A 26,039-nucleotide genomic window follows, 5' to 3' on the forward strand; every position below is an offset into this window, starting at 1 on the left:
GCTCACTGGGCCCAGGGGAGGTGGGAGACCTCATGGGGAGGCGGGACGGGAGCTGGCGAGTCGGGCCAAGGTGACCCGGCTCGGGGCTGCCCTGCCCGGGGTTGGGAGCTCCCAGCGGGGGGCATCGCTCGGCACACGTGGGGGCGTGACAATTGTGTCCTATTCTGCGCCCCCAGCCCCACCCCGCTTCTGGTCAGCGCAATAGTGAGTTTACACACGTAGCCGCTGTAAGGGGCAATCACAGAAAATAAGATGGCCAAGGGGAACCTGGAAGTCGCTCACACACGTCCGAAAGACTAAAGGAGTGTGGTTTACAAACCGTGTGTTAACCAAAGCAGCTGGGGACGCCACGGCGCACGGAGCTCCAGGCCGGGAGTCGGGAGGACTCAAATCCCGCCTCAGACCCTTCCTAGCTGGGAGACCCTGGACAAGTCACGTCACCCTGTTTGCCTCAGTTCCCCCATCTGTAAAATGACCACTGCAGTGTCTTTGCCAAGAAAAGCCCAGATGGGGTCATGGGGAGCTGGACCAACCGGGGCGACTGAACACGAGATTGCCCAAATTCACCACATTCACCGCATCTGGAGCGCGGCTGAATCAGCAGGAGCCGCCCCGGCTGCGGTCAGGGCCCCCGACGTGGACACTCCAGACCCCCGCGTCCGAAAGGTGCGAACAGCACGGGGATGAGCCGGCCGGGGCCTTGAGCCAGCCCCGGGAGGCGCAGACGGACCCCTGCCTCGCGGCCCTCTGCCTTTGTCGGCTTTCTGCTCCATGCCCTTGGACTTCACTGAAGTGCGATTGCCGCCGCGTTTCCTGCCGCCGGCTGTGGTCTTTTGGGGAGGCACCGGGCGTGCCTGCCTCCATTTTGTGATTGCTTCCATTAATGAGCGATTCATGCCCACTGCACCCGCCTACCTACGTGCCTGTGTGTTTGCCCACAGAGATGACATGGGGGGGTGCTGAGGGGAGCCCCCAGAGACACTTCTGTCCATCCCATGGGCCGGGCCCCACCCTCGCCCAGGGCCAGGCAGCAAAATCCTGCCTCCCTTGGAAGGGGATCCTTCAGCAGCGTGCTCCTCGGCCGTGGGGCCCCGGGCCGGGACCTCTCAGCTTCCAAAGCCTCAGGAGGAACATTCTTTTGCCCCAACACACACACACACACACACACACGCACGTGCACGCATGCATGCACGCACACATACACATCTCCTCAGGCTCCTCAACCTGTGTACATTCTTGTCTCACAAAATCCCTGACAATCAAGTCTGGAGCCAAAGCAGAATGCCCCAGAGAGGCCCCTTTCTACACCCCAGGGCTTCGTAGACTGTGGGATCCACGTCAGAGCCACGCCAGAGGCTAATGTCTCTCCTGCGCCTAGGTCACACCCAGGAGTCCTGGGAACAGCGGGCATTGAAAAAGTTCAGGGCGAAGTCAGACAAGGTGCAGGGGAGGGGCTGGCAAACTGAGAGCCCCCGGCAGAGCTTCTTTCTCCTTTGGGCAAGGAGGGTTTGGCCACAGAGCGCACTCTCTGGTCTCTTCTCCTCTCCCCTCGTCTCTTCTCCTCCCTTCCCTTTCCCCTTCCCCTTCCCCTTCCCCTTCCCCTTCCCCTTCCTCTTCCTCTTCCTCTTCCTCTTCCTCTTCCTCTTCCTCTTCCTCTCTCTCTCTCTCTCTCTCTCTCTCTCTCTCTCTCTCTCTCTCTCTCTCTCTCTCTCTGTCTTCTCTCTCTCTCTCTCTCTCTGGCTCTATTTTTCTCTCTGTCTCTCTCTCAGTCTTCTCTCTCTGTCTTCTCTCTCTGTCTCTCTGTCTCTGTCTCTCTGTCTCTGTCTCTGTCTCTCTCCCCCCCACCCGCCTGCCCACCATGCTGTTTGTTCTCAGCTAAATCTAGGTCTCATTAGTGACTCCCTTTAGTGACTGATCTCACCCAGCCTTGGCACAACCATGTCATTGAATGATAGAAATACCAAGGGATCTGATGGGGGGAGGGTAGAAAACTCCCACTTTCCCTTCTAGCAGATGACTTGTGGCCACACAGTTGTGCTAATTTACTTATGGATAGAAAGTGAACCCAACATTAAACTCTTCCTAGTTTTACAAACATTCTGGTACGGTCAGAGTTTATATTTCAAGGATTTTTCAAACCATCATCTGTCAGCTTTTATGAAATAAACTCATTGAAATTGAACCTTCCATTGTGACAAAGAAGCACAGTTATTCAGAAACAGCCTGGACTTTGCTGTGTCTACCTGTTTATGCGCCATTCTGCCCTGGCAGTCTTCTGCTGTCTGCCAAGAGGAGTGCTCCCCTCCTCCAAGACCACTCAGCACCCAAATCTTCCTGAGAAACAGCATCTCCCCCACACCTTCACCTCCTGCCTAAGGACTGTCTTGATGCCCTTTGGCTTATGGTCAGAACACCTCCATGGCTCTTTTCCTTGAAAGGAGTGGGCAGGAGTCCTTCAGAAAATCCTGTTTTCCACCAGCAGGTGTTTTTATGTGAGACCCACGTTATCTCCAACTGACTGAACCTGGCCTGTCAGCCGTAACTTGGGCCCTTGCTTTGTAAACTAGACACCTTGTCCCCCCAAGACACACATGCACACCAGGTCATACTTATGGGCCCATTAGCCAATGGCCAACATCTAAAAACACCGGCAAACTACAGTTTGGGGGAATCCTTTTGTAAAGAGAGGACTTGTTTGCAATGTGACTTGTCCACTTCTACATGACTGGTTTTGCATGACTGGTGTTCCTCATGAACACTCTGAGCACAAGTCAGAAACGAGGTTGTGTCCTTTGGCACCTCAACGCCCCTTGGATATTCTCAAGCAGAAGGAGAGAGCTTGATTGGTCAGACTGCAGCTGTGGCTCCTGCCACGGCCATGGGAAAGATCACGGGCCCCAAAGCTCCCTGGGTGTTGGGACCTGGACTCAGCAAACACATGGGTTGGAATCTCACTTCTGACGCTGACTGTGTGACCTCGAGCAAACCACATGATCCATCCAGAAGTGTTGATTCAGGGCGCACCATGTGCCAAGTGCTTCATCTGGAGAAGGATCTAGGTGCGGGATTGGAGGCTCCATTCAAACCCAAATGTGAGACCATTTTAAACAGCAGTCTTTCTCACCAGAAGCAGAGCGATTTGGCCATATACAACAATTTGGCCTGAGTCAGGGCAGCTCTGTTCTCCAGAAACATCTTGAACCTCCCCAAACTTTCTTAAACTTGAGACAATGGACTCCTAGACAGTCCCCTGATGAGCTAAACTTGCTTCACTTTGAGAAGAGGGGGCCTCCACTTCTTCCAGCCGCTCTGACAGCTTTACGCCCACCATGCTTGCACAGACCTCGCTGCTTCTGTAAAGGACAGAATGACTGTTTGTCCAATGAGTTAGAAGGCAGGAGGGTAGCTGCCCCATCGTGTGCATTTGATGGGGAGTGGCCGGGATGTAACATGTGAAAGGAGTGGTCTAAAAGGCAACTGGAATGATTTCCTAATTCAAGGACTCAAGAAGAAGAGCTTTCAAGCTGCTGGGAAGGTCATGGGACATGGGGAGGAGGAGGGGGTAATGGGAATAAGAAATCCTGGGGACATTTCTTCTTTTTGGCCAAATGTCCCTGGGAAATCTGTAGGCCTTGGAGGGGAGGGGTAGATGAAGGGAAGAATGTGTAATAAAGGATCATTATAAAGTTCTAGGCATTTTTGGCACCATGCACTCTATGCGCACATGACCGTTACTGTTTGAAAACTAGGCCTGCCCCAAAAAAGTGAAGCTCACAGCCTGAGATGCTATTTAGAAGGAATTTTAATGGTCAAAGAAGGAAATCGTGGCTGCTGGAGGGTTTGTGAAGCCAGGCCTGGCTCTGTTGGGAGAGCTGGGGCTTGTCCAGTCATTCTGGAAAACAACTGGGATGACGGCTCCCTGCCTTGCTCCCCTGTGATCCCTCCACTGGGTGTGTTCCCCACAGAGGTCACAGACAAAAGAAAGGTCCCACAGATGGCTGGATCTGAAGGAGGACTTTTGGTGGCAGCTTGAAGCCTCAAATAAAGTGATGTCCTTCATCTGGGAAATGGCTGAACACCACAGGATTATAATAACTATTATCGTCCTGTCAGAAATTCTGAATATGAAGATCAGAAAAATACACTCAAAAAAACACCAATCGATTCACCCAGAGAAAGCAGCACCAGGAGAACAATATAGACAGTGACAAAAATCATGAGAACAGAAACAACCCTAACAGAAAGGTGCTAGATTCAGGTGAAATGTGCTCATCGACACCGGCCCCCAGAGGACCTAGGACCAAACATTCTTCCCTCTCTCAGGAAAGAGGTGGGGACCTATGGAGATGGAATGGTGCATATGCTGTCAGATTGTTCTCATCTGTTTTTGCAGCTGGTTTTGCTGAACTGATTTTCCATCTTACAAAGGAGGAATCAGTGTGTGTTAGGGGCAGAAACAACTGGAACTTTCAAAATGGCATAAAGGAAATCTGAGAACCTTAGTTCCCAGCACAGAAGCACTTCATGCACACATCACCCAGGAACTGTGACTGATCCTGGCCCCTAGCCCCCCACCCTTGTCAGATCTCCCTGGAGACTGGAAGCAGGTGTGGACAGAAGGATGGCCACATGGGGAGGGGAGGTGGAGCCAAGGAGAGGTGGGCCTGGGACATCGACGCAGACCAGCTCAGCACAGACCAGCCTGGCACAGAGCTAGCTTTTAGTCAGCGCTGGCTCATGGGCCCTTCTTAGCCCACTCTCCATTCCACTTGGCTAAGAATCGTGGAGAGCCCCAGGCTTCCTCTAGGAGAAGCTTCTGGTCACACACATAGCCTCTTTACTCAGAGCGGCTCTCTAAAGATTGACTTTTCCGGTTTCCTGACCTGGCACTAAATTTTAAGTTGTAGAGTAGCTTTGTAATATTTTCTTTTCTCTGTGGCTGGAGCTGCTGCCCAGGCAGTCCCCACAGGGCTGGGGGCTCAGGGTCCTAATGAGGATATGCTGCACTTGGCTGAATTTGGCTCCGATCTTCAATCCAGACCACAAGCTCTTCTTCGAACCCCATGACTCAGAGTAGGAGCATGAAGCATTGCGCGCACACACATGCCCTGGGCATCTGGGATGGACACTCCATTTCCTGGCCATCCTTTACCACCCAAAGGGATTCCAGGAGCCGACTGTACTTGGCAAAGGCTTCTTGGTTGTTCTTAGCTTTCCAGGAGCTGAGCCAAATCATGGGGCTGAGTCCACGGTCCCCCGACTGAGGGGTTGCGGGGTGGTGGGGAGGACTTGGATCTGGCTAGGGAGGATGAATGAAGACAGGAGGGAAACAAAAGCAGAGACATGTGGGAGAGCATCTTCAGGAAGGCTGAGCAGCCTGAACCCCACGTGGGTGCTCCGAGTGTCTTATCTGGGTCCAGGGCCTCCGGCATCCACCTGACACAACCCCTCATGCACACACTCAGGCACAAGGGTGGCCCAGCCCCACTCACACAAAGAGAGCCCTCGGGAAGGTGGGAAGGCAGGGCTGGCTCAGCTCAGCAGAAAATGGGGCTTGTAGAGTCCTTCCTTTTATTTACAACAGGAAGAGGTGCCTGAGCTGTAAGGTTGTAAGCTGCAAGAGCTGTAAGGGTTATTGCGCACTCTACAAGCATCCAGAGACAGTCCGTAGAGTGAGTGCCAAGCCTGGACCAGGAGACAGAAAGACCTGGTTCACAAGCCCCCCTATGACTCAGATGAGCTGTATGGCCCTGGATAAGTCATTGAACCTCTCTGAACCTCAAGCAGTCTGAGGCAGAGACAGATGGCTACCAGGGCTGGCGGACAGAGGTCCCTCCCTACCTGAGATCCTCAAGGGGCAGAAGTGGGAAGGATGTCACGGAGGAACGGACACAGCTGGCCACCTCATTTGACCCTCACAACAGGCAGGTGAGGAAGGTGCCCTACCACTAGGAGTGTACCCATTTTATAGGTGAGGACACTGAGGTTCCAGGAGGGGATGTGACTTGTCCATGGGCCTGCAGCTAGTAAACGTCAGAGCGAGATTCCAGCTCAGGCCTTTCCTGACTTCGAGCCTCAGGCTTATTCCTAACTGAGCCACCCAGCTGTGGCCATGACCCATGCGGGGTCCCAAGAGGCGGTTTGGTGAGTTTAAGCTGCGATGCCAGAGGAAGGAGACCACTTTCTGTGAGATCCAGCCACGAGCCCTCTCCTACAGTAGTCTGTGGCAACAGAATCAATCAGTCACGCAGCAAGAGCAGGCCTGAGGAGGACAGCTGGCGTTCCACGGCATTCGCGCCAAGTCTCAGGAAGTCTACAGCAGTCACCTGCAGAATGGCAGCTGGTCCCCCCGCCCCGGGTGTGGCCACCCACCTGGGACTCCCCTTCCCCTTCCCCACAATAATCACAGATCAGGCATATCAACCCCACCCCTTGATCCATTACATGGAAGCTCCCCATTCCACTAAGATTCCTCTTTCTGCACTTAGATCTAATCCCAGCTAAGGCACCAATAGCTGCCCCTTCACAGGTACTTTGAAAAAACAAAGCATCCATGCCAAAGCTGCATCTAGGATGGGCCCAGGGAAAGAAGTCACTCCTCAGGGGTGGGATCACACAAACACGGAGCCAGCTACTTCTGGAGGAAGGCACCAGCGTCCTGAGTGGACCCCTGCAGCACGACGGAGGCAGGGGCACGCAGGCTGGACAGGCGCAGGCAGGTCAGGAGCTGCGTGCTCCGAAGGAGCCCCCACATCAGAAGGGTAACCGGCCAATCCAAACACCCGCTCTCCGAACTCCAGTGACTTCCCCTGCCCACGCATTCCTCCGGAGCCCCCTTGGATGGAAGAATCACGTTCACCAGAGAAGCCAGTCCGTCATAAGGAACATCCATGTTTGGTTTCTCAGGCAACCAGACCATTTGGGGACAAATAAGAAACATTCCACATGTGGAAAATATCTCTGATAGAAGAGACCCAGAAATGGGGGCTGCGATCACATTTTCCAAGACTTGACTCATGTTCCTTTTTGGCCACCTTTCATGCAAACCCTGGATGGAGAAACCTCGCAGCCCAGAGCAGGCAGAAGAGCAGCTGTGCCTCCTGAAAGGGGCCATTCACAACGCCGAAGAAAGAACGCAGCGGTATCTCCTCCCCGCCGGGCTCGGAGGCTGACTCAGGCTTTGCGTAGGCCAGCTCTGGGCCTTGGGGTCCCAGGGTCAGGAAGGCCCAGAGCCCTGGGGAGCCCTCACTGCTTGGCTGTGTCCTCACACAAAGCAAGGAAGGACCTTATTTTTTTAGGTGTTCAGGCAAATGCTGGACCCAGCGGAATGCACCTTTCCTGAAAAGGCCCCAAGCCAGAGGCCAGAGGGGCTCTGTCAGTGCAAGGCCAGGAGGGGAGGCCGAATCCAGAGGATGCTGCATCTTTCCTAAGAACGCTGTGAATTCTCTGTGCACAAGGGATGCTGGGGTGGAGGGCACAAGGCCGCAGGCCTCCAGGGAAATCACAGACCTGTCCAGGCTTTTTCCCTTGCCTGGTCTCGCTGCACCTTGACTGCAGAGGTCCAAAGGTAGATGCCTTCACTTGGGCCGAGAGCCACCCCTCCCCCACACTCCCCTATCTCTGTGTCATCTTGCATCCTCGCCCCCACCCCACCCCCAATGGAAGCAGGCCTTGTCAGTTCTATCCCCCACCTTTTACCTTGGTCCCCCTCCCTCACCTCACTGGGCCCCATCCCCCTTCGGGCCCTCCTCACACCGCATCCTTGCACATCTCTCTGCCTCGCCTCTCTCCTCCCCTCTCCATCCTGTGCACACCTGTCAAAGACATTTCCAAAAGCTCAGCTTTGACCTGTCGCTGGCTCCCCACTTCTCCCTAGGGCTGATGGGTCTCAGCCAAGCGGGTCAGACATTTTCCAGGTCTCCCCTTCACACACACTCATTGCCACTGTCCTACCTGCAAGCCCAGGAGTCATCTTCACCACCACCACCTACCCCCACCCCCGCCTCCTACCCCCATCCATCTGCCTCTTAAAACCCTTCTCAGACGTCAGGCCACCTCTGATGGCAAAGCTCACTCATCCTCTCTCCTTCCGCTCCTTGTCTTGGTAAGTGAGTTGTAACAACCTTCTCCCCCTGCTCCAAGGAGATGGAAGCTTTGTAGGGGCTGTTGATCCCCTCTGTTCTGCTGAGTCTCAGCTCTATTTGCCTGGCCCTAATCTCTCTCCTTTCCCCCTCACCATCTGCCCACTGGCCACCTCAGAGGGGCTTCCCAAGCAGGTCCCAAACAAACACATTCTTTCCCTGTCTTCAATGTCCTTGTTACTACCAAGGGCACCATCTGCCTCTGAGTCACACCCAAACAGCTCAGAGGGAGCAGACATCCCCTCTGGTTACAAAGCAAGGTGGCCCATGACAGCTGTGTTACTAGGGGCAAAAGGCACTGGGAGACACAGGAAATGAAGCCATAGATGAGCAAGCATGTGCCTCACAGCCCTGAAGGCTTGGGCCCAGGGCGCATGGAACCACTCCCAGTCCATGCGCAGGGTGCTGGGCACTCACACATTTCTAGAGTTCTTCTTTCAGTGTTTCAGGGTTCTCAACTCACAGTCCATGCATCTCGAAGGGTTAATGTTACCTTGTTCCCTTGAAAGCCTTTGGGTCCTGGTTCACCTGGAGGTCCTCTCACACCCTGCCCAACAGGACAACCAAGAATGAGTTAGGTCCTACAGGACAGACCGTAGCTCAGAGGCAAACTCTAACCATGTGAGACTTGGGGCCCTCTCTCAGGGGCCCAGAGAAGGCCGCTGGGCTGGCAGAGGGGGAGCTGCTGCTGAGGCCTTTCTGGATCTTCACTAGGCTCTCTCCTAGGGGATGGGGGCTCCTGGGATGCTAGGCTGAGAACTGGAAGCACCCCCCCTCCATGGGGATGCTGAGCCCAGACACAGCCACAAGAAGAAAACACCACATGGGATACACCTTCTACAGGGAAAGGCTGCACAGGGGACAGGCTGGATTGGACAGCTTCCATCCTCCAATTGGATGATTTGGCCAAAGGCAGGTTGCCACCATCTTCCTCCCTGGGAATGACCACCCAACTATTTCTCCTAGGGCAGAACTGGAGGGAGGGCCCAGGGCTCGGCTGTGCCCCAACCTGGATTTGATTTCAGTCTCTCTTACCTGAAGTCCCCGGGGGCCCTTGGGTCCATAGAGGCCTGGGGGTCCCTAGAGAATAAGAAGAGACCACAAGTTCAGAGGACAGCGGTGCATGAGACCTGACATTGGGGCAGTTATGGAGCGAGAACTCTGAGCTTCTCCCAATGAGAAGAAAACACACAGAAACAGAAGGACAAGTTGTTCCATGACCAAGGAGCCATGCTCTCCTCATGCCATGGCCTCTCTGGAGAGGACAGTGGATGCTCCTGCAGGGCAGACTGCTTGCTGCTGGTGTTTATAGGTGGTTTGTTTTTTTAATTGAATTGAGCTCGTTGGCCATGGTGGTAAAAGCTACCTCAGCAGTTTTTTCTTCCTTTCCACCTGGATTGGACATTTAGCTCCCACTGTGTGCAGAGCAGCTTGAGGAAAGGAGGGGAGAGAATAACCATTTATTAGGCACCTACTATGTGCTAGGCATTGTGTTAAGCCCTTCACAAATACTATCTCATTTATCCTCACCACAATCCTATGAGGTAGGTGCTATTGGTACCCCCATTTTACAGATGAGGAAACTGAGGCAGTCAGAGGTTAAATGACTTACCCAGAATCACGCAGCTAGGAAGTGTCTGACGCTGGATTTGAACTCAGGTCTTTCTGACTCCAGGCTAGGTGATCTATCCACTGTACCACCTAGCCGTCACCTAGCTGGATGTGCTGTGGTGTGGCACTTTGGTCATCTATTCCCCTAAGCCAAGAGGACTTGGACTACTTCCTCTGCAGGGCTGTAACGTGGAGGAGCCTGCTCATGCCCTGACACCAATGCCTACCTCGCTTCCCAGCGGTTCCATCACTGCCTGCATCTCTCACAGCCACACCCTGCGTGGCACTTGCTCAGATTTCCTAGGCCATGGGTGTAAGTGCTCCTTGGCCACAGTCACCCCCTGCCCTGCATTTCCAGAGCTCTCTGCCTGTACCAGCCCCTCCTGCCCTACTCCTCATGGGATATGAGCATCTGGAGGACAGTTGCTTTGTCTCGTCCAGGGTCCCTCCCATGCATGCAAAGCACACTCGATGCTCAAGCTCTGCTGACTGATGTAAACTGCAAATAGAATTTTCTTTCCAAGAAGGTCAAACTGCCCTGAAATAGCTTATATTTGGCTCTGCCAGCCTCTATAGCCCCCAACTGCCCACTTCAGGGCACCTTGATCCAAGAGGGGTCCTGGAGGCTCATGTCAAGAGGCTGGGCTTCTTCCTCTGCCCCATTTTCCCATCAGAGAGCTCAGTGTGGAAGTCACAGTGCAGAAGTCAAGCTCAAGTCTGCTATTAAGTGTTCTTCACCATCCAGTGATCCATCAAAAAGCATGTATTAAGCACCCACTGTGTGCCGGCTACTAGTTCAGAACTGTCCTCCTTTCTGTCCCACACTGGGGTTTTGTTACTTCTCAGCAGATGTTACAAAACATTCCTGCTGGAGAGCCCTCTGGCTGTCCGTCTGACCCAGTAAACATCTTCACTAATGGTGCTTCCCCGACTCTTTGTCTTCACCCCAAGGTCAGGGACGGCTAGGCTTTCCCTACCATGTCATTGCTTTTACATAGTCCCCAGCCAAGCCTCGATGCCCATTGGTGACAGTTTTGTAGCTCCAGCCTCCTGCCAGTGCCTCCATCACCTAAGCGTCAGCTCCAGTCTGACTCAGCTGAAGCTAGAACTCAGCTCAGTCATGATGGCGATGACAGTCTTCATGTAGGGATTTGAGGTTTGCCAATCTGACCACACGCAATGGAGTGAGGTGACTGGCTTCTTGACCGCCCCCAGGCCCAGCTCACCCCCGGAGAGCCGGCAGCAGGCCCACTGGATCAGTGTCACTCCGCCTCCTCAGCTGTGCTGGCCTCCGAGCAGGATTTTCTGTCCTGTGGCCCCACTCCCACTCCCGAGGGGTACAGTTGAGCTCAGCAAAATGGACCCCCTCGCAGATTGCTTCCGTATGGGAATCTCATGCCCGAGTGTCCCCAGTAGTGTCAAAGCATTACTTACTTTGTCACCTTTGATGCCAGGGGTGCCACATTCTCCTCGTTCACCCTGGAGGAATAGTAAGAGTGTAACATTGATCATCGCTCAGAACTGGCACTGATATTCTTTAGATTTATAAACACTAGATTACTATGGTCATTTACTACTGCGTATTATGTACCTAATCTGTCCCAGTGACCCACCACTCTATTTCTTTTTTTCTTTTTGGTGGGGGGGTGGTTGGGCAATGGGGTTAAGTGACTTGTCCAGGGTCACACAGCTAGTGTTATGTGTCTGAGGGCGGATTTGAACTCAGGTCCTATTGAATCCAGAGCCAGTGCTCTATCCACTGCATCACCTAGCTTCCCCTCCTGGCACTGCTATTCTTAAGCTGTGCTGTATTAGCATGCGAAGAGGGCTGTGGAGAGCTCTTCCTTCCTCCCCAGCACTGGGATCCCCACATTTCCTTACCTGTCCCCCAGGGAAAGAAAAAATTGTGCTAATAGGTACAAGTCACCCACAGCTCTGGAAGAGGAGACCAGCCAATTCAAGAGGGGATGGGTGAGTGAATTCAAAGCAGATTTAACAACCATCTCCAAAAGGCCTGCCCTGGGGCTCTGTCCAAGCCTCTGCATTCTCATGAATGCCTTGTGAAAGCCTCGATAACCTGGCTCTGAATCTGTGAGTGAAATATTAGCCTGAAGCCACTCATTTTACTGACAAGGACACTGATGCCCAGAGAGGTCTGTGACTGACTCAAAGACAGAGAATAAAAGTGGAAGCCCAAGGTGGGAACTGGAGGTCTTTCCATGCATGCCAGTCAGGATACAGAGGATCTCTACAGCCTGTAGTGCAGCCGCATCTAATGAAATGACAGTGAACAGGGAACGCAGATTTCAAGCTGAAAGGGACGTTTGAGGTGCCTCATCCAGCATGTCACCATTTCAGAGACAGCTCAGAGACACTTTGAAGATGACCTGGCCAGCCAGCACTGGTCAGAGGCTCTGCAGGGGCCCAGCTCTTCCTGCCTCCAAGCTCCATGCCCCAATCTGCTCACCACACTGCCTCCCAAAAGCATTACACATAGGTTCCAAAAGATCAACTTTACATGTACGAGATGGGGAACAGCAAAGTCATAATAGACCTGGGGATGCTAGGGGACTGAAAATTCAGTGATGAATCAACAGGACAATATGGCAGCTGCACCCACCCAAGGCTTCTGTGATCTGAAGCTGAATAAAAAGTCAGAGCATCTAGAACGAGAGATGTGATCTGCCCCTTCCCTCTGCCCTGGTGGGGCCACAGCTGGAATCCTTTTTTCATCCTGGGCATGACAGAAGGAGGACCCTGAGAAGATGGTGCTGGTCCAGGGAAGGGCCCCCAGAATGAGGAGATGAAGGGAGACCTTGCCTTGTGAGGAGCAGCTAAAGGAAGCAGAGACATTTGCCTGGAGAACAGAAAACTGGGAGGGAGGCGGGAGAGTGGTCTTCCCCTCTCTGTCCTCACATATTTCCTCCTACCAGAGGGTGGAGGGATCAGCCCTGTCCCCTCCTTGACTCTTTCCTTCTTTGTCCATTAGAAGGCGATAATAAGGTGGAGTACGTGGAGCATGGGAAGACCTGGAGTAAGGAAGTCATAGGTTCAGAGCCTGGGTGACACTGGACAAGTCACTCAACCGCTCTAAGACTCAGTTTTCTTATCTGCAAAATGGGCATAATAGTGCCTACCTCCTAGGATTATGGTAGGCTCAAATGAGATATTTGTCAGTCAGTAAATGTTTTTGAAGTGCCTGCTGTGTGCTGAGCACTGTGTCAAGTGCTGTAAAATGCTGTTTATTGCTGTTACTATTTTGTGGACAAGGAATCAGACGCTCAGAGCAGGTAACGGAGTTGCCCCCAGCATCTCTCTTCTGTTGGTGGTGGGGAAGGGGGCCGCTTGTGGACCCTCGATGAGAGGGGAGGAGGGGCAGGCTGAGTGTCCAGAGAGATCAAAGGACCTATTTGTACACCAATGCTTACAGGGGTTCTCTTTGTGGTGGCAAAGCCCATCAACTTGGGAATGGCTGAACAAGATGGGGGATGTGACTATAATGGAATATTAGTGTGCTTTAAGAAATGCTGAGGGGGACGCTCTCAGAAAAACCTGGGAAGACATATATGAACTGTTTCAGAGTGAAGAGAGCAGAACCGAGAGAACATTGTATACAGTAACAGCCACATTGTAACCATGGCCAGGGCTCAGCCACTCTAATCAAGACAGCCACCCAAGACAAATCCAAAGGACCCATGATGGAAAAGTCTCCCATCTCCAGAGAGTGAATTGATGCAATGAGTCAAGAGGATCCCAGGTTTGTTTTTTCACTCTCTTTAGTTTTCTTGCCTTCTTGTTTGTTTTTGAACATAGCCAATCTGGAAATGTATTGCACGACTTCACAGTGTAATTGATATCATGTTGTTTGCCTTCTCAATGAGTGAGTGGGGAAGCAGCTGGAGGGAGAGAGAATTTGGAGCTCAAAAATTTAAAAATAGATACTACTTTAAAAAGAAAAAGAAGGGAGCTGTCCCAAGCATTAGAATGTGCCAGCTCTGCCCAGGCCAGACGGAGCCATCTGCACCATGTTCCTCCCACATCCCACGGAGAATAAAGTTGAGAGACACTGAATGCAGGATTCAGATGGAAAACGTCCCTCAGAAGCCAGCGCCCCAAAGCAAGCCATCAGATCATGGGTGAGGGGAACAAGATGAGTCAGTCTCCAAAAAGGGAAGCAAGAAGAGCCAGCCCCAGAGAGGCCATAAATGTTGGCCCAGAACGCACATTCCATTTGGCCCAGCAGATCTGGAAGAACAGCTTTTGTGTTAAAGGCTAATTTTGTGAAGGAAAGGATTGTCCTCACTTCTTTTTTTCTGTCAGAAAAGGGCTTCTCCTCCTTGGGGGTGCCATCCATCTTGGTGGAATGCCCATGGCTATGAGGGTCGGTGCAAAGGCAGCGGGCTTGGATGCAGAGGACCTCATTCAAATCCTAGATCTGCCATTTGCTGTCTGAGTGACCTTGGACGAGTCACTTGCCTGCTGTGTGCTTCAGTGTCCTTCTCTGTAAAATGAAGGCCTCTAGGGTCCCTTCCAACTCTCTCCCTAGGATCCCATAGCATTCCCTGGGAGGCTTATGGTCACTTTTCTTCCTGCACTCCAAGTTTATTGATCACATTAACATCTTACCTTGTCTCCTTTGTACCCAGGATCACCCTGAAGAAGAAAGGGAAGAGGGAGATTATAAGTGAGAGCCAGCACCAATCTCCTTCCAAGCCCGTGGTTGTTAAAATGGACCAACAAGTTGCTTGGGGGGCCAGGGACCCGTGTCTGGGGAGAGTGAGGAGAAAAAGGGACTTTCCGCCTCCCCTTCTCGCATTCCCACCTCATGCCCATGACTCCAGACCCTGAACCTGAGATCACTGGACAGAGTGGCCCTTTGGCCTCAGGTGCCTCCCAGCCCCTCCCCCCAGGTCAGCACGTGGCCTGCTGGGACTTACCCCTGGGCCTTTCTCTCCGGGCTCTCCTTTCTGGGCATCACCCTGTCACACAAAAAGCAGCCTGGTCAGAGGTGCCAGTGCTTCAGAATGCCTGCCTCCTTCTCCAGCAAGACAAGCTTCAGCCCCCACAGCCCCCACCAGTCACCCTGCTGCCTGCAAAGGGCGGGAGCCATGCACCATGCACCAAGCGCAGCCTTGACCTGACCAGAAGAGTCATCCATGTCACCCTGGACAGTCATAGCCCAGGCAAAGCCGTCGGGCCTGGATGACCTCATGCCCCAGGTCATTCCTGCATGGTGTCAGGGGCTTCCTGGCCTCCGAGGACCCATGTAGATGGCTACACCTGGGCATGATTTCCATGAGGTCCTCCAAAGCCCCAGGGACAGAAGGAGCCAAGCAGCATCTCCTCTGTGGCACTGCGTTAGTATCAGCATTCATGATCTGGGCCCACGGACACACACACGTGCGCACATACACACGTGAATGAATGAATGCCCAGCCTCCCAAAAAGACAAAGAAAACCCTGAGCATTTCAAATATGTGCACAAGGCAGGTGCCCACACCAAAACTCTTGGAAAAACTAAGCTCTCTCTCAGTAAAAACAAGGAGAAATTGGAGCAGTTGGCAGTGGATGGGCGAGCTACATGCCACCTTGCTGGTTTCCATGAAAGGTCTGCTAAGCATGGACAGGAGACAGCTGTGAAGACCATCTCTCTCAATCTGCTGCTTTCCCACGGCTCTGGAGGCCATCTGGGGACCCCCACCCTTCCTCATCAAGCAGCTTTGTTTCCAGTTACTGCCCTCAGCAGCCCAACAGGCATTCAGGAGAGACCAAGCTGGACTTCCACTTGGGCAGCAGGGGCCAGGGCTCTCCCAAAAGCCAAGTTTTGGGCAGCTCCAAGAGAATGTGAGGTTTTGTTGTTTTGTTTTGTTTTGTTTTTTGTCCTGGGCTTCTGTGTTTTAAATACAACTGGAAGGGGAGATGGTGGAGGAAGGGAGGACTGAATTTGAAGGAAAGACTCACCAGCTGGCCTTTTGGTCCTCGCTCACCTTTGCTCCCTGGATAGCCCTGGGTCCCCTGTGCGGGGAACAAAAATCATTAGGAACAGGGGTTCTCTCCTTGCCTGGCTGAGTGCAAGACTAGTTCTCGCCTGGAACCAGAAGGGGTGTGGGGGCCCGATTATGCAACAGCCTGCCTGGAAAGATGGGGCCCCCCAGAGGGCGAGGGGCCCCCAAGTGAGCAGCAGGATGCTCTCCAGGGGTCAGGAAGGAATGCCTCTTCCTTCTGGGTCTGCAGCCAAAAGCACACTTATGTGACCCCCTGGAAAGTGAGCCAGGTGGACATGGTGAGGAGGGAGGGGACCAGAGCACAGGGGCCTCCTAGTCTGGACTCCCTCACCTCAGCAACACCTAATGGGGTAGGCAACCTCACAAGGGTCTGCCCTCCCTCCCCAGCTCCCCAGTGCTCCTATTGCCTCCCCAAATCCTGGGTCATCTGCTCCTAGAGCCTAGAGGGACCCTTAAGAGTGATCTTGTTGGCCCTGTCACTTCACAGAGGTGAGAACTCAGGCTCACACGGAAGAACCTGCCAAAGGTCACCCATGACTGTGGTCAGCAGAGCCAGAATCCAAACCCAGGCCCTCTGACTTCAAATCTGGCGCTCTTTCCCTCCCTCCTCCAGCCCCCTAACCCCATCCTCTCTGGTCAGAAAGGTCAGGATATTCCTTCTCTTTGGCTTGAGTCTAACTAAAGTGTAAGTTTACCTTGTTTTAAAACTCCAGGTAAGGAGGGTAAGGGGGGGGAAGGGAAGGGGTGTGAGTAGATGGGGCGGGGCGGGGCGGGTGTGAAGAGGGGAGACTCTGACAGGCTGTGAGGAGGGCGGGAACGGGCGGGGGGGGGGGGGACGGGGCATGAGGAGGGGGGCGGTGTTTATCTAAGGCGTTATGGCAAGCCGATTTAGCTCGGTTTATTATTCCCTTCCGCCACAGTGAAGCCGGTGAAGAAACGTGGCACCCCATTTCCCCACATCTGCCCTGAGTTTAGCTCTGTGCAAATGCCCCAAGCTCTTTCCCAAGAGAAGCTTCGCAGGTTCCTCTGCTACTGAAAACCCCAAGCTGGGCGACAACCCTTGGGTTCCATCATTCCTGAGCAGCCTCCCTCACCCCGCCCTAGGGTCCAAGGGAGACAGATACTCACCGGAGGTCCTGGCTCCCCGGGATCCCCCTTCTCACATTCACAAGACTTCTGGACACACTGAAACACAGAAGGGCCACACTGAAATGCCAGAAGTGGCCAGCATTTGTATAGAACCTTAAAGTTTGCAAAGCACTTTCTAAATGTCGTGTTTATGTGTGTCACGTGGGCACTGGACCTGGAGTCAGGAAGACCTGAGTTCAAATCCAGCTTCACATCCTTGTTAGCTGTGTGACCTGGCCAAGTCATTTCATTTCTCTCTGCCTGAGTTTCCTCAAGTATAAAATGCAGAAAATAACAGCACCTACTTCCCAGAGTTGTTATAGGATCAAATGATATCAGAATTTGTGAAGCACTTTGTAAGCTTTAAAATTCTATATAAATGCTAGCCATTGTTATTATTATTATTATATCTTGTCTGAGTCTCACAACAAGCCTGAGAGATAGATTTGATTATTATTCTCATTTTACAGTTGAGGAAACTGAGGCAGCTGACGATTAAATGACTTGCCCAGCGTCACCCAGCCAGTAAATATCTGAGGCGGGATTTGAACCCAGTCCAGGACTCTATCCATTGCACCACCTAGTATTTCACACTCTAAGTGATGTGCAACAAAGGACACATTTTCTTTCTGGTGCATCATAACTGGAGGTCAACCAGCAAATTCCTCCCCACCCCGGATGGCTAATGGGCAGGGCACAGAGGATGTAGGAGTCAGGTGACCCCCGGTGCCAGGAATGTCCCAGGTGCTTTCCTCCATCCTGGGGCTGGTTTAGCTGGGCAGCCCTGAGGTGCTCCCACAGCCAGTCAGAGATTTTGGTGAGGAGAGAAGCAAGTAGGACTCGTGGGTGGGGGTCTGCAGAGCAGCTGCAGTGACTCCTCACATGTGTGTATGTGTGTGCATGCACACATGTATATGCATACATACACATGCATGTATGTATGAACACACGTGTGCATGCATGTTTGTGCATACGTGTGTGTGTGTGTGTGGTTACACTGTTCCCCAACACTCTGGCAGAGGTGGCCAAGAGAGCAAGTGGGGTCTGGATCTGCCTTCCTTGGTTGGTTCTGTGAGTGTGGAAACATGGTGCACTCTCTCTGTGCTCTTTGGGGCTTAGGAGAAGCTTGGCCCAGGTCTCAGTCCAGACAGTGTCTGAGAGTACAGGGACTTCCTTGGATGCCAGGGGATCCCGGTCCCTCTCTCTGCACTCTCCCTTTGCCCACTTTCCTTCTCTGCCCCGTCAGGGGAGGCCAAGATCTGTCTGTGCAAATGGTGAACAGAAGAAAACTCTTCCAAGTCACAGGAAGAATCCCCCCTGGGAGGTAGCACTTTCTGGGGGCTGCCTGATGGGCAGTGCTAGAGGGAAGTGCCAGTGTGCTAAGGGAAGGCACAGGAAGGCAGGTAGGTCATGCTTACCTTCTTATCAAAAAGTGTTTCCTGAAAAGAAAAAGAAAAGGAAACACATTAACCTGGGAAGTGGCGCTGCCCTTGCCCAAGCAGATGAAGGATGAGTGCTACAGACCCTCAGGCATCTGCTGGGTAGAAGATGGTCCCCACTTTCCAGCTCTTGCTCTGGGCCTGGCAGCCAAATCAATAGCCCCTACCAGGCCTGTCCTATCTATCAGCTCACCATCGCTGTGGCTCCCCAAAAGTCAGCTCGCTCCCTGGTCACCTTTTCCCCATGCGGGCTGTCTTCTCCTGTTAAATTGTAAGCTCCATGAAGGTAGGCACTGTCTTTTTCTTCTATTTGTATCCCTGGTGCACAGTGCCTGGCACATAGTAAGTGCCTAATCATTTTTCATTCATTCATTCATTCATTCATTCATTCACGTCCTGTGACTCCAAGAGCAGTCTTTCCACTGTCTCACACTGCCCCCATCCCCCCATCCCAGCCCCTACCAGAGGCTGCTCAGAAGGAAGAGGGGAAAGAGCAATGGCCATGGGGCCACCAGGGGTTTGGAGAACTCCCCAAGAAAAAGCTTCAAGGCTCCAGTCACTCCCTCCATGGTCATCATCCCAGCCTGCTCAGGGACCAGGAGACATCACTGCTTATTCTCCAGCCACAAGCAATGGAAATTCTAGGTGAAATCCACATTCAAGGCGAGCCAGCCACATGCAGACCACTTTGGTCCACAGAGGCAGGCAGAGATCTACCCTCTCAGAGACTATGCTCCTTGTCTCTCTTTGTCAGAGACCCCACAAGGCCCTGACCGAGGAGTGGCTCAAGCGAACAGCCCAAGACATCAGAAGAAACTCCCTGTGATGGAAAGGAAAGGGTCCAGAAACCACATGGCTGCCTGGAGAGGGCGGGGGCCCCTGGGCTCTTGTCCAAGGTACTCTAGTTTGGGGCTGGGGGGGGCCTATGGGTCCCTGCTAGGTCTGGGGGTCTGCAAAGTTTGTGATTTTGCAGTTGAAATAATAAAATGGTGGCCAAATAAATATGAAAATCCAGGGGTCTCCTGTAAAATCCTGTAGGTTTGAATGCACCATCTCCATGACAACACCACTGGCAGTGAGGTACACAAGGGACCAGGGAACTTCCAACAAAGCACGAAGTCTGCCCAGCTCCAGGGTCCATGGGGCAGTGTGTGTGTGTGTGGTGGCTATAGGGCCGGGTTGTCCTGTGTAGATGGCTAAGAACCAGTAGTGTGGGCAGGAGCCCAACCCTGGCTGAGAGGCGCTTCCTGGAATGGGTGGGTTTGCGGCAGCTGTTTGCGAAGGGTCAGCATCTAAGAAAGGAGACCGAAGCTAACGTGGGCCAATAAACAAAGGGAGCAGTGAGGAGGAAGGTGGGGAGGACTCATCCCACAGTGACGGCGTTATGGAGGGGCTCTAGGTCAGGTGGAAGCAAAAGGGAGGGTCTGGGAGGGAGACAAGCCATACAATCTGAAAGGGAAGGCACAAGCCTCAGCTCACGGTTCACTGATTCAGGGCTGGAAGGCATCTTTGAGGACACCCTTCATTTTTATGGAGGGGGAAACTGAGGCCCAGAGAGGTTGAATGCCTTGGCCAAAGACACACAAGCATAAGAGGCAAAGTCAAGATTTGAACCCAGGTCTTCTGACTCTAGATTCCATGCCCTTTCCACTTGAATTGGGATGAGAAGTGTGCAATAGTGAGTTAAATTAAATTATATTATCCATTAAGTGCCTGTTCTAGGCAAAGCCCTGTGTTTCCAAGGAGGGAGTCGATCATTTCGCAGAGGGTTACAAGCCTCATACTCACAGAAGACCATGGATGATGTGGAAACGAAGAGCCAGGGGCCAGCTGGGGTCAGGGGTGGCTGTGCACAGGGACTCCTGGCTCCCAGAGTCTTTAACAGGTGGTCAAGGGCAGTGGGGTGGAATGGAAGGGAACAGAAACTCATCTGCTTCTCCTGTGCAACCCTTACTGGAAACCATGGAGCCAGGCAAAGTGTATAGAGTAAGCAGAACTCAGCCTAGAGTTCTGTGAGGCCAGACATACTACAAAGGCGGCTTCTTCCCAGAGGCCTTCCTACCTCTGTGACCCGGGAGAGGGTAAGATCGGAGCAGAGGGAGGGAAGCAGGGGCCCCAAAGGGCAGCCTGACCTCCCTGGGGGGGGAGGCTGGGCTGGAGGCAGCTCCCCAAGCTCAGGAGAGTGGTTTGTTAACATTTCAGTGAGAGCAGGGAGCAGCTAGGTGGTGCAGTGGATAGAGCACCGGCCCTGAAGTCAGGAGGACCTGAGTTCAAATCCGGCCTCAGACCAAACATTTGACACTTACTAGCTGTGTGACCCTGGGCAAGTCACTTAACCCCAATTGCCTAAAAGCAAAAAAAAAAAACAAAACCAAAACAACATTTCAGTGAGAGCGTTCACACCTCAGAAATCAGCAATGCTGCACATCTGGGCTTGGTTTTGTTCTGTTCATTGTCTAGACTTAAGAAAGTGATGGAGAAAATGTAAATGATGAATTTTTCTAATGTGTCACGCGTACATTTTTTTGGAGTTGTTCAGCATTTACCAGCACACCCTGCGTAAGGGCGAAGCAAAGGGGTCATGACAGGCACCCCTTTTCTGCTCAGAAAATGGAAGTCCAGAGGCAAGAGGGTCATGGCTAGCAGGATTCATCTCTACAGGTTCTCAGCTTATGTGACACTTTGGAATGAAGGGTCCGTTGCTGTCTAGCACAGCAGAGGCAGTGAGGGCTACTCTGAATGAGAGCAGGTGATGGAAGGCCAAGGCCAGACAAGCCTTTAGTGAACTCAAAAAGATAGACAGATGGACTCTTTGGTGGCTACAGTTTGCCAGGGACACTAAATTAGTGAGGTCCTTAGAATCAAAGCAAAGGAATGGACCATGAAGGGGAGTTAAAAACTCCTGGAATGTAATAAGGGCAGGCTATGGAGGAATGCTTTGGGGTAAAACATGCCCCAAAGTTCCCAAAGATGTGGTCAGGGCAAAGGCATCCAGGTAGAGTTGAGAAAGACCTGAAAGCCACAGCGGAACACAAGTTGGCTCAGTGTTATTCCTGCTTGAACAAAGGCCAAGAGGACTGTAGCATGTACTGAAGAGCATAATGAGATTTATAAGCATGGAGGAGGAGGCGGTGAGGGCTGGGTCAGGTTCTCAGGATTAACAGTTCCCGCCCTTGTCTGCAGTGGGAATGAAGGGATCTTTGGTCTGGGATGTCCCAGAGGACACAGAATGGAAGGAAGTGACCCTTCCACCATCTGACAGCACTGGCGATACTCAGCCAGGAAAGCCACTTGGTAATATGGACGCGGGAGACCCTGGATTACTCTCACGTGTGGTCACACCTCTGAAGGAGGCAGAGACCCTCTTCCTCCCTCTGCTGCCAAGAGAGACCAGGTTCACAGCTGAGCGCAGCAGGGGCCTGTCCATCTCTGACTCACAGGGCTCCATCCCATGCACACAGAAGAAGCCCAGAGTGCATGAATGAATCACTAACTTACCAATTGGTGCTGTACATTCTCGATAGCGTTAGGGTCACTCAATAGTGGAATGTGTTTGCCTGAAGAATCGCCCGAGATCAGCCGAAGTTTGGCTTCATTGGCCACCCGGGAAAGGCCAACGGGGATAAATGAGATGCCCAGATTCCGGGCTGCTTCTGAAATGCCATGGACATCAGGATTCTTAGGGTGGTCAATGCCATCGGTCATGAGCACAGCCACCTTCACGTCACCATCGCGGCCCTCTTTCTGAAACAGGCGCGTGGCATTGGAGATGGCATAGTAGGAGAAGGTGCCTTGCCCAATGAAGTTCATTGACCCGACCTTCTGCTGGAAGCTCTGCAGGCCTCTCCAAGATGCAAAGGGCTGGTCGACTTGGACAGAGCTGCTGAACTGCAGCGCCGCCAGCCTGACATCGTATTCCCGTGAGGAGCTCAGAGGTGAATGGGAAATCTTGTCACTAAGGCTAGTGACAAACTCTTTCTGTTTATCGAAGAGGATGATCTTGGAGCTCTCTGAACTGTCCACAATGAAGAGCAAGTCAATGAGGCAGGTGGAGCCTGGAACAGGAAGAGGGGAGCGGGTGAGGCCAGAGAGCCACCTCCTGGAGGGAGGCCATGGGGCTGTCTGAGATAGGAGTGGGGGAGGAGGCAGCCCTGCATGTGCAGAGGAGGCCCAGACAGCTCTGCAAAACCCTGTCCAGGCACAGAGGCTCATCCCCTCCTTCCCCTGCCCATGCCCAAAGAAGGTGGAACACACCAAACCACAGTCTGCCGAGCCTCAGCCCACGAGGGGGGAGGTGGCCCTCTCCCAGAAGGATGCTCAGCAGGCAAACCCCAGTCTGCCCGCTCCTCAGACCACACACTTCTGGGAGGTCCTCTTTTGGAAGTCCCTGAGACAGGGTGAGCCCAAGGAGGCTTGCTGGGCAGCGAGGACTGGGCAGCCCAACGAGACGATGAGAGCCAAGGCAAGTTACTGCATACCTTGAGACTTCTCCGAACCTCGTGGCATCCTACTAGCTAGCTAGAGAAAGTCAAGAGAAAATCCTCTCACCCTGCGGGTCACCTCTCCTGGATGATGATGACGGGTTTCCCTTTGGCCCCCTCCTCCGCTGACTGTGCACTTGGAGAGTCACTGCAGCCACCCAAAGGAACAGGCGCAGAGTAGGATGTCTGGTCCACATGGTGGTGCCCGGCGCAAAAGCATCTGCTCTGCGGCACAGAGGATGGGGTTGGGGCAATCCTGGGAAAGAGGGAGCAACATTTGTCCAGAGCTGGGGGCTGACCAAAGGGAAGAGGCTGCCCCTGGCATTCCTCAGCTGCAGTGGGAGGCACAGGCAGCCCTGGGCAGCCCGAGCCAGAAGGGGCCATGGAGGAGGCTATCTTGTCTTGTTGCAAAACTGGCAGCCAGGCCAGAGCTGAACCTGTGACCCCGAAAATGAGACTCTGCCCCCCACTCTGGGCACTGCTCCCCCACATACATACATGCCCCACACATACCAACACACATGCACAAGTACACACAGTGTACACGTACACTGTACATGCACACGCATACCACATACCCACACAACACATATGTATATACACATAGGCACTGCCCCACACACATGCCAACACAATGATTCACACACACAACATAAGTGTATACACACATGTGCACATACATCTACACACATGCACATACATATACAAACACATACGCATGCACACACATACACACAGAGGACTGTGCTCCTGACTGTCACTTGGCCTCCTCTTTAAGCTTCACTACGGCCAGACTCATTCAATTCAGTGCAAGAGATTTAGTCGTAACCACTACGTTGTGCCAGGCACTGCCCAAGGTGCTGGGGACTCAGAGACAGAGGCACAGCTGCCCCTGCCCTCCAAGAGCTTCCATTCTACGTGGAAAGTGTTTGGAGGAGGGAGCGGGATCAGGGCAAGCTAGATGAATGGAGATGATCCGTGAGGGAAGCCAACCCTCAGAGCGGCAGAAGGGCAGAGGGGCAGAGGGATGGCCATCCAGGCACAGAGGCAGCCAGGGCAGGCTGTGGAGCACCACGCTTTGAGCCAGTTTGGTTAGAATGCCAAGCAGACAGCCTGGAAGGATGAGTCAAATCACCCTGTATGGGAGGAGCTTGTATTTTATCCTGGGGGGACAGGCAACCACTGAAGGGTTAGAATCAGGGAAACAACTTTATCATCATAACTGGCATGTGCGTAATGCCTCTAACTTTGCCGAGCACTTATCCACACAATCTGTTTGAGTTTCGCATTAACCCTACAAGATGAGGGCTATGATTAATCCCATTTTACCGATGAACAAACAAACGAACAGAAAAAGAAGACCAGATGGATATACAAACAAATTCTATCAAATCTTTAAAGAATGGTTAATTCCAACACTATCCAAGGCACTTGCAAAGACAGGAAAAGAGAGGGTTCTCCACAATTCTTCATGACACAAATATGGTCTAGATGTCTAAAGCAGAAAGAATCAAAATGGAGAACGAAAACTATAGACTCATATCCCTAATGAACACTGATGCAAAACTTGTAAATAAAGCACGAGCAAAGAATTGAAAGAATCCTATCAAAAAGATGATAAACTCTGACCAGGCTGGATTTATATAGAATTGCAGGGCTGTTTGATATTTGGAAAACTATAAATATAATAGGCTATATTAATAGCAAGAACAACAAAAATCATATGATTTTATCAATGGTTGCAGAAACAAACTTTTGACAAAATACAACATCCATTTCTGTTTTATATTTAAAAAAAAAACACACTAGAAAACACATGAGTAGATAGACCTTTCTTCAGTATGGTCAGTGATATTTATCTAAAACCATGAGCAAGCATTATATAAAATGGAGATAAACTAGATGCCTTTCCAGTAAGATCAGGTGTAAAGCAAGGATGTTAGCACCACTGCTATTTGACAGTATTAAAAATGCTAGATATGGTAAGAGAAAGGAAATTAAGGAAATGAGCATAGGCAAAGAGGAAATTTTTTTTCAGATTATATGAAGTTTGGGGCAGTTAGGTGGTGCAGTGGATAGAGCACTAGCCCTGAAGTCAGGAGGACCTGAGTTCAAATCCGGCCTTACTAGCTGTGTGACCCTGGGCAAGTCACTCAACCCCAATTGCCTAAACAAAACAAAACAAAATAAAAACAAAAACAAAAAACAGATTGTATGAAGTTTACTGACAGAACTATAGAAAGCCAACTAAAAAATAAATAAAAATAGGGTTAATAATAGCACCTGAAAGGGAGAGGGAGGAACCAAGATGGCAGAGAGAAGTCAGAAAGTCACTTGAGCTCTCCCAAATTCCTCTCCAAGTAACTTCAAAAATAATTCCTCAAAACAAATTCTGGAGTGGCCCAACCCACAAAAGAATGGGGTGAAACAATTTTCCAGCCCAAGATAACTCAGGAGGTTGGTAGGAAAGGTCTGTCACATTGATGTGAGAGCAGATTGCTGTCCATGCAGGCAATGCCCAGGCAAGACAGCAGCAGGTCTTGGGGGCCACTGAATCAGCAGCAACAGATGGTAAGTGGGCCCGACAACAGATCAGAAGGAAATTATAGGGGTTGCTTTTCTGGCACTGGGTGCAAGACTCTTTTGCATAGCTCATGCATGGATCTGGATTACAGTCCTGGGTCACAGTTCCAGGGTGAGGAAGAGTACTAGCACACCAGAGCTTGTGACCATGGGGGAGCAGGGACCATGGTCACAGTTCCAAGGTGGAAAAGACTGCTTGTGGTCACTCATAGAGGCCAGGAGAGCAATACACACATCTCTCCTTAGATCATACCACTTTAAAAGAACTAAAAACCTACAGATCCCCAGAAATAGCTCTGAAAATAGCTGCACAAAGAATCTGAAGCTCATGAGAGTGCCCCCTCCAACACAGGAGCAGAGCCCAACTTTAACATCAATTTAAAAGTCGAGAAATAGGCTGGAAAAAGGAGGAAATATCAACAACAAAAAAATCATCTGACAATGGAAAATTACTGTGGGGACAGGGAAGATCAAAACACAAACTTAGAAGTCAACAAAGTCAAAACTGCTACATTCAAAGCCTCAAAGAAAAAAATGTGAATTGGTCTGAGACCCTAAAATAATTCCTAGAAGCACTCAAAAAGGATTTTTAAAATTAGTTAGAAGACGTAGAGGGAAAATTGGTAAAGAAATGAGAGCAATGCAAGAAAA

At 51.9% G+C, this 26,039-nt stretch overlaps 1 protein-coding gene across 4 annotated transcripts in view; it reads right to left on the bottom strand.

Moving 5' to 3' along the window:
* Positions 1-26,039, bottom strand: part of COL28A1 (collagen type XXVIII alpha 1 chain) — an 81,774-nt gene that overhangs the window by 45,840 nt on the left and 9,895 nt on the right. For all 4 annotated transcript variants that reach the window (XM_021000067.2, XM_021000066.2, XM_021000071.2 and 1 more), the window contains exons 2-11: positions 22,873-23,061; positions 21,823-22,379; positions 18,304-18,324; positions 16,886-16,942; positions 15,714-15,767; positions 14,690-14,731; positions 14,379-14,405; positions 11,187-11,231; positions 9,177-9,221; positions 8,635-8,688 (exon numbers count right to left, since the gene is read on the bottom strand). In XM_021000067.2, the coding sequence (XP_020855726.1) occupies positions 8,635-8,688; positions 9,177-9,221; positions 11,187-11,231; positions 14,379-14,405; positions 14,690-14,731; positions 15,714-15,767; positions 16,886-16,942; positions 18,304-18,324; positions 21,823-22,379; positions 22,873-23,002 (1,032 nt within the window). In that variant the 5' untranslated portion in view covers positions 23,003-23,061. The remainder of the gene's footprint in view (positions 1-8,634; positions 8,689-9,176; positions 9,222-11,186; positions 11,232-14,378; positions 14,406-14,689; positions 14,732-15,713; positions 15,768-16,885; positions 16,943-18,303; positions 18,325-21,822; positions 22,380-22,872; positions 23,062-26,039) is intronic.

Source organism: Phascolarctos cinereus, unplaced genomic scaffold, assembly GCF_003287225.1.
Source record: "Phascolarctos cinereus isolate Bilbo 61053 unplaced genomic scaffold, phaCin_HiC Scaffold_1;HRSCAF=81, whole genome shotgun sequence".
NCBI classification, from domain to species: Eukaryota; Metazoa; Chordata; class Mammalia; order Diprotodontia; family Phascolarctidae; genus Phascolarctos; species Phascolarctos cinereus.